We start from the raw sequence: 13568 nt of genomic DNA, 5'->3' as shown, positions 1-13568 counted from the left end.
AAACTATTTTGAAAACCATGTTTATTTTTATAATTATAGTTTAAATTGCATATTACAATTATTGCAATTGTACTTAAACACAAATAATACAATATAAATATATGATATTTAATTTTAAAACATGATTCCATGGCTCCATGCTTTATATTATGTAAATATTCTACATGGATATAAATGGATACTAAAGTCAGGTTATTAATTACATTATTACAATGTACAATTTAAATAGTTCTAAATTATATATAAAAACATAAAAAAATTAAATTTCATTAATGTTATTATTGCTATGGAAGTTTCTTAAAATTTGATATGTTTCAATTTCTTGCTCTACTGAACGGGAAGTAAAGATTTTAGTATTATTTCTGCATTGTTCCTTACAATTTTATTATACGACAATAATCATTCTATCTAGTTCTGACGTTTTGTAAATTGCGAGCGAGAATGATAATTTTCCAATTTGAAAATTACTGAAAAGCTTACTTTTATAATAACTTTTGAGTTTTATGTTATAACTATTATTAAACCATTAAGGCACTAAGTATTTAATTTAAATATTAATTTTTCCAAAGAAATGTTTATTAAACGTTCACTAAGTCATCATCACAAATAATAATTTGTTCTTAAGTTTGTACAATTTTGTAATTATATACATTGTATAATATTATAATGTATAGGAATTATGATCGAAATTATTAAGATGGCATAATAATTTATAATTTATAACAATTAATATCTGTGCAAGTTACAATAAATAATATGAATAATGACTAATTATGAGACTCAAAGCAAAATATTAGTATTTAAAAATTAAGGAAATGTATAACCAAGATAATTGGTGTCGTAATAGTTATAAATATTAAATTTATAGTATAGTTCTATAAAAAATTATTTTAAATCCAATACTTGCATTTTGCATAGATTTAAGTTTATATTCATTTTTTAGAAGGCCCTGCCAATCTTATATAAATGTGTTTGAGCAGTTGAGCATAAAATTATGTATATTTATTATTTAATGTATGTATTAAACTATGTAGCAACTAGCAAGTAGTTCTACTTATACATATATTTATATATATATATATAAATATTATACTATACTATTTATGTTTATTTAATATATATAGTATTTGAATAAAAATGTTATTAAATATTTTAAATATTCATAAGACCGAACACGCTAGTGTTTTTATTTCGCATTCTCGTATTATATCACATAAGATCATGACGTATAACCGTACCTATATTTAACATAGTTCAATGTTATATACTTATATATAATGGATAATAATTGGATATACATTACGTCATAATATATATCAATATTATACCGTATATTATGTATATATATATATATATATATATATATATATATATACTTATATTTACGAGTAAATAGTATTAAACATACAAAACCCTAGAAAAATGATTTTCTACCTTTAGAACGAAAAGCTTCAAATAAAAGTATCTATCTATTTATACATTATAAACTTACATTTACATATAGGGCTATTGTATTATGAGGACATATAATATGTCTATATTATAATTTATGATGTACTTGTATAATGGATATAAATATTAATAATCATTGCAACAACATGAAAGAAATTTTAAACTGCAGTAATCATAAATTTAAGTATGTCATCGTAATGAAATTAAAAAAAAAAATGTATACAAATAATAATAATATAAATCGGTTGGTATGTAAAACACGTCAATGAGAAAATTATATATTATAGAATATAGCGTACACTCGGTCTTGGGAAGTAATAACGCAAATAAAAAGTGTTCATACACCGTGGGGGTTTTCGCGATTTGTGAACGTTGATGACTGCACATTGAACGATCAAAAGCAACTGAATATAATAATTTATAGTATATTCTAAGGTTATCCACGGGTGGTATCACCGATAACCTTTACTCGGACGTAAATCGATATAGTATACTAACCGAATGTACCCAAAATAATACACTCGATCGCGAAAATAAAATAATCGATTAGGTAGATTGAATATAATTATTAAAAATCACCGAAGTCGCTAATTATCTTTAATGAAATATATATTTCTTATTATAACGTGTACTTAGTTAATAGGCGTATTTATTATTTACGTAGATATTTAATGGAGTTATATATAACGTTCTTTTTTTTTTTTTATGTATACTGTTTAAAATTGTATATTTAGGTTATTCGATATTGTCATACGAGAAAAAATAGAACCAAATCTTAAGTTTAAAGTATGTGAAAATTAAACTTTGTTTTTCAAATTGTACCTAAATATAATTTAAAAATATACACATAAAACCTTTTGTATTTTATTAAAATAATAAAATATAATTTATATAGAAATTTGTATAGTATATTATAATTATTAATTATTTGGATTTCGAATGGAGCTTGAAGTTGTTTTCTTGATAACATCTCGTTTCAAAGAATTTTTAATTTTCTTCACTAATCGCAGCTCAAAGCTCACATATTTATGCTATACAATGTTTGGTAATATATTTTATAATATTATCATAATATGATTATAAGTGAAATCAGAGTGCACTGATATAATTTTTCGCGATTTAAAAAGCATTTGTATATCGTGTACGTACATTTATTTGATCGGCACTTTTATAGTGAGGTCGTAAAACGATTGTAGAGAAGTTTTATATGCCTACATAGGTCCTATATATAAATATCAGTCATGTATTTTTGTTTATCCGCACAGATTTGTTTTACGATTGAAAATTGGAAAATATAAGCCACCTCCAGCTGTAACGTTAATATACTGTTACATGGCGTCATTCGTTTCAACTACCTACGACGACCAATATTAAGTAAGTATTACATTAGCTTTAACGACAACTAATAAATGTGACATTTTTTTCCAACAGGTTCTTTGTGTTTTCAATGACTTCGGCGAGAACGCGTCACGTACCGGCAATTAAAACACATGTTATTGGCGTAAAAACAATTAAGACAATTAAACGTAAAGTATTGTAAAGTTTAACGATAATATTCCACTAGACGATAAAGATTTATTAAAACAACGAAAACATCTGTAATGCATATTCTTTTTTCACGATATTGCAGTCCATATAAATTATAAATGCGCGTGAAATACGATGACTCAGCACGATGAATTACATTATTATCACAGTACAAATATCGTAACAAAATTAAAACCCTTAACGTTTGAGTTCTGCAAAAAAAAATAAATAAAAATTGGTATCTAGGCGACTGCATGCGCTACTGCAACAATGTGCGTACAGCATCCCGGGTAGTCCTGTAGCTCGTGTACCTATGTGACGAATTGACGTACATGTTTAGAACACTCCACACACACATTTTGAATAAAAAAATCGTTTTTTTTTATATCGAGAGTCTATAATGATGTCGTGTACAACCCAGTGGAGCTACAATAATAACTTCCGAATGTTTGGACGTCAGACGGCGTCTCCCGAGAGCTCCTGAGAATCACAATAACATACTCGTAGCGTGAAAACAATAATGTTGCATTATGCATAGCCGACGTCAATAAAGCAACGCGTGCGGATTAACGTGACGAAAAATTTCTTATTACCGCGTCGGGTATTTAATGTTTAAACGTATCGAAAACTACGATAGTTTTTCCCACGCCCACACGGATTGGTATTTTCAATTTGTTTTCGAATGGTTCTTTTATGTCGTTCCTCATCACGCGCGCGTCTCTCTCGACCGTGCATATTATATACCACATACCTACATATACACACACACTACTGTATAGACACTGCGACGACTGCTTACTGTTGTTGTAGCTCTATTATATCTTATTATCGTTATTATTATTATTATTATTATTATTATTACTATTATGTGTCCATCGGGGATCGGTCTGCCTGCTGCCATCGTCGCGGACCCGTGAAGAACACGCGCGTCGCACACATACACACGCACACTCTACACAGTCTACACGCCGGGAATATTATACAATTGAAATCGTTCGCTTTGTGGCAATGACAATCGTCGTTCAACTATATATAATAATATAATGTAGACAAACAATGGCTAGTTAAGCACAAAACGTTTCCACAACACTTCAATACGAATACTTCCCACGCGGACCGACAACTATACGCGACGTGTCGGCCTCCTCGCTCCGCGCGACCGCTACGACGGGACAGCTCAGGGGCGACCGTTGAGTTTAGTCACGATCGCCGACCAACTTCGAGCACATATACGCGGGGTGGTGAGATCCGTTCATATCGCCTTTACAAATTACGATTGTTAATTTGATGTTTCACTCGCCAGACTTTAAACAATCACGATAATAAATACGAATTTCAAAGATGTTAGCACTGTTAAAAATCTAGTTTTACAGACATTTGTGTACATCTAAAAGCAATAGTTAGCTTTTCAACATTTTCTTCCCATTAATTCACCCCTCCTTGTTGTGCGATCAAAAATTGTATTTATACCATTAATCGATCACGTTAAACGCGTACCATATATTAAACGAATTATTATAATAAAATGTACGTATAATTATCATAATATGTTATGGGTACTAGACCACTATTTTTATTTTCAGGATTGGCGATTTATTGTAGTCCACACGCGGGAAACGGAATACGTTTTTGTCACACGGAAATGCTTTTATCGAGTGAAAAGCGTCCAGAAAATCCTTTTAGAAAAGAAAGCGCGCGATGCCGCAACGATTAATCACGTATCGCGGATATGTGTGCAGTGTTATCTGTCGAATAAATCGACGAATTTCCGGGACAGTTTTTCTTTCATGATTACTCGTGTACATTTGGTATCTTCGCTGGTGCAGTTATTAATCGAACTCTATTCGACCAAAAATAATTAATATCGTTTGTAAAAATAAATGTCGCATAGTACGCAACGGTATTATTTAATCTCATTACGGGAATGACGATGTTATTGTTATACGCCTTGGTATTGTATAGATTATGTGATTTTATTAATTTGATTCGTTAAAATAAGCACTTGTATTTTTTAAGAGTTAACATTTGCAGTCTAGTGAACATTATAATACAGTTCAAATACGATCCACTAAACAAGTTCTAAAGTAATATTATTTATACTGTTTATTTTATATATACGTACATTACAGTTACAATTACAGTTGGTTATATAAAAAACTTAAAATAAACATATTATTATTTATTATTACTGCGCTTAAAGTTGGAGAATTGTTAAGTAATTTGTGCTGACATATAAGTTTTATTGTATACGTAATATGATAAATCATATGCATGACATTTTTCAGAAAACATTTGGCATGATTTTAATAGTTTGCAGAATGTAATATTATATTATTAATATATGTTATAAAATGTTTCGAAATTAATTTACTGATGTAATTCCGTATTCACTAAATATCTAAATTAAAAAATAATCTATGTAACAATTTTAATGGTTACTAATTACTAATTAGTCATTAGTCGTTAGTAAAAACTCATACTTATTTCATTATATAAAAAAAAAAATATTTTTATAAAAAATATGAAAACGATAATGGTTTTTGATTTATTTTTCATCAAGTATGAAAGTTATATATGTTTTCATAAATAATCGTATACTATTCTTAATTTGCCTCATGTATGAAACTGATTCAATGTTGTATTTTTATAATATAAAATGTTAAGTTTTTTTTCTAATTTTGAGTGATTTCAAAATTTTTAAATTAAAATTTTATTTATAAGAAAATTTAATTATAAATGGGATTGTAGTATTTATTTGAATTTGTACAAAAACAATAATTACAACAATTAAAATCTAATGTAATTATTTACGATTTATTATTTGGATTGAATTTGTGAATATAGGCGTGAATGTTTCGAAAATAAGATAGTAGTACAGAAAGTTGTTTAGGTTAGTTATTATATCATTATATTTAATTATTAATGTACCTAAATCGGTTAAATAACTTGGAGATTTATAAGAAACAAACATTTCTTAATGGACCCTCAGACTTCAAAGCCATATTTTATGACATCGTAAAATAAAGTAAGTCCTTTATGATGTACCTATTTTTATAAACACGTATTACTTTTTCGTTCTGATTTATACATTTACACAAAAACCACTAAATTTAGTATACCTACTTATCTACAACGGTTTTTAAATGTCTAATAATGTTTTACCGATACGCGGGTTAAAACTCGGTCCGTCGCATTAGCGACAAAACTACTGTGAGCACAATTATAATAATATGATGATAATAATAATAATATAAAAAACCTATATATATATATATTATATTACGTATTATAATACATAATCGTCATCGTTGAATAATCTCAAATTTATGGTAAAGCAAACCGAGGCTTTTATAAATTATGCTCTCGTATACGCGTTGGATCTGCGCGTCAGTCGCGTATATTTTACGACTATAACAGATTACATTATTATTGTATACCTGCTGCGGCAGCAGTGTCTCCTGAATAGCGCGCACCATTAAAAGTACGCGAAGAACTATAAAACATTATATACGAACGCGAGATGTCTCGTCGGAAGAAACCTATTGAAACGTTTTAATAATGTTTTTTTTTTTTTTTTGAGTTAAATACGGAGAGATAAAATATAATATTAAAATTATACTTTACCACGCCAAGTATAGTTATACGTATAATAATATAATATACCGACTAGTTTAAATTTAAATGCTTCGCGTTCGATGCGTTAGGTATGAGAATTATTATACGTCACAATTATTTATCATTGCATGAAGCAGCGCATCTTTGTTATTACTTAAATTATATTATATTTTTATTTTATATACTTTGTAAGGATATTATATTATATAAAATGTGGAACGATCAAGTGCCGCCAGTTTGTTTTTGCAATATGAAACGATAACAATGGCGCCATATAATAATTGCAGTGGTATTGTGGTAGGTACGTTATATTTTAAAAAAAAGTACTTATGATATGTTTGCGAAAAAAAATTTTGAATTGCTTTTTATAATGGTAACCATTACAAATTTCATAAGACGTTAAAATATTGTGATATTTTATTTTATCAGATTTAACGTGTTATTACTCACCCCTTGTGGGTTGAAGTGCGATCCAGTGGATATGCATCCGTTGGTCACGTCTCCCTTTTCGTGAACGTGGAAACCGTGCGGTCCTTCGGTAAGACCGGACACCACTCCGCTTATCGCGACCGGGCCACCGCGATTAGACTGGATAAATGTCACGTTACCGCTCACCTGGCCGGGTCCCTTGAGAACAACTATGGCTTTGCGTTCTTGCTATACAATTAAAAAAGAAAAACAATTTAAATAAATGTTAATAAGTTTTAAAAAAAATGCCCATTAAAGTGTAAAACACATTATTTTTCAGGTCAGCGCACGTATCAAAACGTACTTACATATGCGTGGTACATAAATAGCCCATTTCATTCTAAAAATTATGAAATAGGTCTATTGACTATTACTTAGACTACACCAAAACTACCAAAGACAAAAATAAAAAACATAAAATATCAAAAACAAACAAATTAAACGACAAAATACGACATGAATTGAAAAGTTTTCCATTATTGTATTTAAGCCCCCTTATAGTAAAAAAATATGTATATATCATGGAATAATTCGACAAAAAAAAATTATTTTGTTTGATGATAAATAAAACTTTAGATATTATCAAAGGAAAAGTTTTACATTTAACAATTTTCTAATTTTTTTTTTCTGTATAAATGATTTTCAGAACGTTTACACTAAATACCACAATGTATTATATTTATATAAAGTATCGCTGGCAATACGCAATTAAAGTAGGAAATAAAGTAGGATTAAATTAAGTAAAAATAAGTAGGTATTTGAAGCATTTTTTATTTTACTACGAAAGTATTAAAAAGTTATAATGTTGACACGTTATGTGTTTTTAAAACACCTTTTTTTTTATTAATTATATTACAAGATAAGTATATGTTTTTTATTTTGAGATAATTAAAATATTGAAACACGTTATCCAAATTAAACAAGTAGCTACATTTGTATCATACATAAAACATGTCATGCTTATTAACTGTTTTATTTTTAATTTGATTTTAAACTTTCACCACCACGTATTATTTTAAATAAAAGAACTGAAGTTTTTCAAAATTCTCACATACCACGAAAATATTGAAACCATACGAGTAACCCATAGCTCCGGTGCAGGTAATTTATACCTATTGTATTATGCATAATATATGTATATAGCCCTGAGGTGAAGACGTGTACATAATATAATAAATGCAAATGTATTTGTTCAAACGAGCAAATACAATTGATTTCGTTTCGAAAGCAAATAATAAAAAATAAAAAACGAACCATACGCGGTAATAGAACTACTATTACACATACGCAATATGTATATACATTCTTTCCGTGAATATTGAATGAGACGGTCGTGGAGAGATGCGTGATATATATAGTCAAAAAACTTGAAAGTTTCGTAGACCGTTGAAGTTCAATGCGCTGAGTACGGTTTACGGTCTTACAATTTTTTATTACGAATATTATTATTGTTGTTGACAAGAGCTGTGGACGACGCTACACACAATATAAATATACTAGTTAAGTGTAGCTGGCGAGGAGGAGGTCTATTTGAGATCTCATATATATTAGGTTTAAATAGTAATATTCTTATATTCATCATCAGATTGACACAAATATAGATAATTTTCGTCGATACGGAGACGAGTCAAACGGGTCCGGGTCGGACATTTCAATAACTACGCCTATATATATATATACAGAGTGATTCCGCAAGCATGCTCACGCGCATTTCTTATTCCGAAATAATGCAGTTATTCAAAATCTGATTTTCAGAATTTTTAAATATACTTAAATACTATAATTTCAAATTTTTTCCATTTTCTATTGTAAGTATAAATTCGGACATGTAGTTTTTAAATTTTTCAACATTGTATATTCAGGATAACAGGCCAATATAAATGGGTTTAGTAGATGTAAGGTTATGGTAATTTAAAAATTTTAGTGGGTAATTTATATTTTAATTCATAAAAATTGTCCAAGTATAGTAAATAATAGATCCGATGATATTACATGTATTTCATATTTTTGTAAAATCATTTTTAAGGACTTTAACATAAAAATTGTATAAAAAAAATTATCAACTAAATAATTTACAGTAAAAAATGGGGTTCTCGTTTGAAAAACAGAATTTTATAAAAAGAATCTCAAGAATTTGAATAAATATATTACTTCACATGCTTGGTGATGATGAAACACCCTGTATTTATAAATTATATATATATATATATTTGTCGTATAACAACAAAATCGATTGGCATTGCAATGTAGAAGCGTACTGCCATACTGCAACATATTATTATTATGTATAGCATTGCAAATGACGTCGTCAGTGAAAACGTCAAGACGAGAAGTAATAAAAAAATAACTAAAAAAAAACTATATATAAATAAAAAGTCATTTTGCCGGTGTTGGCTGACTGTCGACGTCGTTCTAACACTACGGGTTTTCTCATCCGCAACAACAATATTTAACCACAACCCCTCCAACCGCAACAATCTGTTAGGTATACACCCGTTGGCGATGTGTCCGCGTCTTAAAGTCTACTGATCGATTATTGTTATTATTATTATTTTCTCTTACGACAACTGCAATATCGCGCGCAACGGATGTTCGACGAAAATATAATAAGCTCGAAAAACGCATGTCACCAACACGTTATTTAATATTATCGTGTGCGCGTATATTGTATAATATTGTATTATGTTCTCTTTTCCCTAAAAATCGTTGATGATAGGAAAAAACGGGATCGTAAGAGGGGGCATAGTGCGCTGAGCGTTATTAAAAGTCCCATATATATAGATATCTATATGTCATATACCTAATATATATATATATATATAATAATATTATTATGTTATACGAAAAAAAAATTCATGACTTAAAGCAATGTGAAATCTCTCGATTTCGCAACAATAATGGGGGTATTTTTTCTGTCAAGATAGCAGCGACTACTGCTTCAACACGAGTGATTTTATGTTTTTTATTGTGCGATCACGACAAGATTTCATCATGATTCATTTCGATTTTTTTTTCAATTCATAACCTCTTAGTAGTTTTTAAGAGTATACGCGTCTATAGGATACAATTGGTTCTCTTCCCCGAAGTATAATCTGAACAGAGATCAACATTTTTATAAGTGTAGACGGAAGATGATATTATATAAAATATTAAAGAATGTTAGAAGCATAAAACTGCTATACATATATACGTATTTTAAGGAGTTTTATAAGATTATATAGGCCTATATAATAATATATATTAAGCTGATTTATACAGAGTATTATATAAAAAAAAAAAACCTTGTCGCTAATGTATAATAATTGGAGCATTTGAAGCAGTAAGCAATATCTTAAATACAATCCCGATTGCAAGTTTTCGTCTGACTGAATAAAGCAATAATTTTAATTAAAACAAATGAATGAACCTCGCCTGGCACGTTTTCACTTTAATTACAATCGGCCAATTCTAAGCGAATAGAGGTAAGATAGTAAATAATAATTATTCAAGTTATACCACTAGATAATTAACTATTTAAATTATTAATTTGTGCTTTAAAAACAATTATTTATTGTATTATTATTGCCACGAATACCGTCTAACTAGTTCTTCGCCAGTAAAATCGTTAACATTAATAAAGATTTTTTTTTTTTAATCGATTTTGAAATACTAACATTTCGTTATTGTTTTTAATTGAACAAGTTATGATATTATAGTCAAAATTTTGAAATGTATTCTGTTCTCTGCAATCCACGATAACGATGGTTTTTCTTCCCAATATGAATGTTTTACGACCTGATATCGCTAGATACATCTTATAACGACATATTTACAGTCGTCATACGGATACGATGTTCATAAATAAAAGAACAAAAATAAAAAACAAGATCTTTTTCATAAAACAATTTTACATTCATGAGTGAAACTGCTAAATACAAGTGTAGAGCCTGAAGATACGTATAAATACAAATCGTATACACTCAAAAACCGATTGCGGTCTCTGATCGTACAAGACGATCACACGCACAATTAATATTTAATAGATGAAAACAAAAACGAAATACCACCAAGAATTATTAATTTTGTGAATAATTACTATACCTATGCCGCGTATATATACATCTTACGAATTCTTCTATTATTTATTGTCGATGTTTCTGGCTTCAATATAATATAGGCGGTGCATTGTGCGTCGTTGTTCAATGACAACGTAGTGATTTCTGGTATTAAACTGGCGTGGCATTCGGTTGTATATAATATTATGTGTGTTATAACTTATTACATTTGTCTTTAGGCGTTGGTACCGGTATAATAATATTATTTTCACGAATTATTGAAACCCACCACGCGCACGAGTACATTACAACACGACGTAACCGTAAGTCGTTATATACACCCAATCGATTGGTATAATATACGCGTATAGGCACTATTTGGGCACGGACGAGCTGTAGCGAGGAGGCTTGTCTGTAATAGTTTATTTCGTTTTTTACTGCCATCCTCTGTATAATGACTTTTGAGAACACTGTTGTAGGGGATAATTTCCTCCTAAGACATAATGTATAACGTAACCCTCGTAAACACGGCTACGGACTGCAGCTGCAGAGTACGTATACTCATCGTATATAGTCACATCGGGCACGGCCGTTGGATTAAAATATATAATGTTTACTGAAATCCTTCGAGTGCATTACGCCGTCGCATCTCAAAATATATTATAGTTACGACGTTGTGACGAAAAACAAGTCACGGTGAGATGCGTTTTTTTTTTTTACGATACCGTAAACCGTTTAAAAACAAAAAATATAAACATTGGCTTCGCCATATACATTTTATATTATTATTATTATCACGATGTAGATTTTCGATCAAAATATGTGTACGGACGACGGAGATGTGCGCCATGTACGCTACAGATAAACGTCTTTATTGTTATTAGTTTTGTTTTTATCTTGAATAGTAAAATATAGAAATATAAAACTGATACGTTCCGAACGATCTTTGGTGACGAGGTGGCGGTTAACAGCGGGGTCACTTTCGCGGCTCCACCGTGATATTATACACTTATATTTTCGACTCTTTCATTCGGATGTTTTCTTTTGCATTTTTTCGACCGTGATATCCGTCAGTCGACGTTTCCGGACCATTACACGAGCAGCGTGCGTCCCCGGCGTTCGGCCTTCGTGGGCCTCGAGTATCTCGCTTATCGTTCTCAAGAATAAAGGATAACGAAACCGTCGGCTTATGAAATATCGATTTTATCGCTCGCACGTTTCCGGTGGAGAATCTCAAGACGGAATAACGCGAATACTTTCGTTTTCAATGCTGTCTCATTGACACCTTATTCGTGCACTGCACAAACACGCAGTGTTATAGTTTTGACTTGTGAACACGTCAGCAAAACCATTATATATATACTATATACAATATAGCTATATATACGTGGCCACGTGTAGGGAGAGACATGGCGGGTAATCGTTCCGACACGTTTTCATTTCCGTTTTTTCGCTCGACCGAAGTGATGATTCTACTCACCCCCGTCCAATATATTTTCATCGTCAATCGATATAAATAGGTATATATCCGAAACGTTAGACTATAATGTTTCGTTTTTATAGACCGAGTCAAATCAGGAAAAAAAACTTTTCTATGTATATATATACTCGTATAAACGCTCCTATCCAGAGTATTGACCTTATTTATGTATATACTCGCGATACAATGAAATCCGAACGGCCAAACCGCACGAGATTAAAATAAAACACTGTAACTAGATCGATACTGGTCGACAACGTAAAAACCACTTCGAATAACCGTTTTGATTTTAGTCCGTATAGTGCGTATAGTGCGTGCAGTGCGTGTATCATTGGCGCCAACGATGGTCTCTGGTCCAAACCACACCCGTGACCATAAACTAATCTCGGCGAATGCCTTTAAAGTTAAACGTAAATAATATTACATTATGTTTACACAGCGAAGCGTCCGTCAAAAGTCACATCGCGTACTTATACCTATTATTAATTATTAAATTAAAATATAAATTGATAATAATATCTTCACGTACGTTTTGGTTCATTTTTAAACGGCAGAGATTTGTTGACGGATTTGCATGCCAAAACCAGAATGTTCGACAAAAAGTGATACCGCTATTATGAATATTATAAACACGTGCCACGTGCGTTATATTTGAAAACACGTACCTATACTATATCATATATTGTAACACATCTTATATAGGTATAGATATCGAAAAATTATACAAGTTCACCGCGGTTCTTAATTGATATTCTTGTATTACACTCGTATATAATTGCAAGAAAAATCCATTAACACGGCCCACCTTGTTAGTTTCAGAAGGCGCTTTTTATTTTATAAACTACTATACATATTATTATATACAGGTAATACTGTTATAGCTCTGGCGTCTCACATAAATTATTCAACATCCGCTGTAGTAAAGTTACCACTTTTTTACGGAATAGATCAAAATAAATTGTACTGTCACGGAATGAAATTGTAAAATAGTG

The 13568-nt window shown here is 30.2% G+C and overlaps 1 protein-coding gene across 1 annotated transcript in view; it reads right to left on the bottom strand.

Annotated features, from left to right (window-relative positions):
* The window catches only part of LOC132919541 (superoxide dismutase [Cu-Zn]-like), a 76321-nt gene that overhangs the window by 26135 nt on the left and 36618 nt on the right, over nt 1–13568 (bottom strand). The window contains exon 3 of the mRNA XM_060981222.1: nt 7045–7251. Coding sequence (XP_060837205.1) covers nt 7045–7251 — 207 coding nt within the window. The remainder of the gene's footprint in view (nt 1–7044; nt 7252–13568) is intronic.

This window comes from Rhopalosiphum padi, chromosome 2 (assembly GCF_020882245.1).
Source record: "Rhopalosiphum padi isolate XX-2018 chromosome 2, ASM2088224v1, whole genome shotgun sequence".
In the NCBI taxonomy this organism is placed as follows: Eukaryota; Metazoa; Arthropoda; class Insecta; order Hemiptera; family Aphididae; genus Rhopalosiphum; species Rhopalosiphum padi.
Note: the sequence above shows the minus strand (reverse complement) of the source record. Positions and strands in the feature narration are given on the sequence as shown.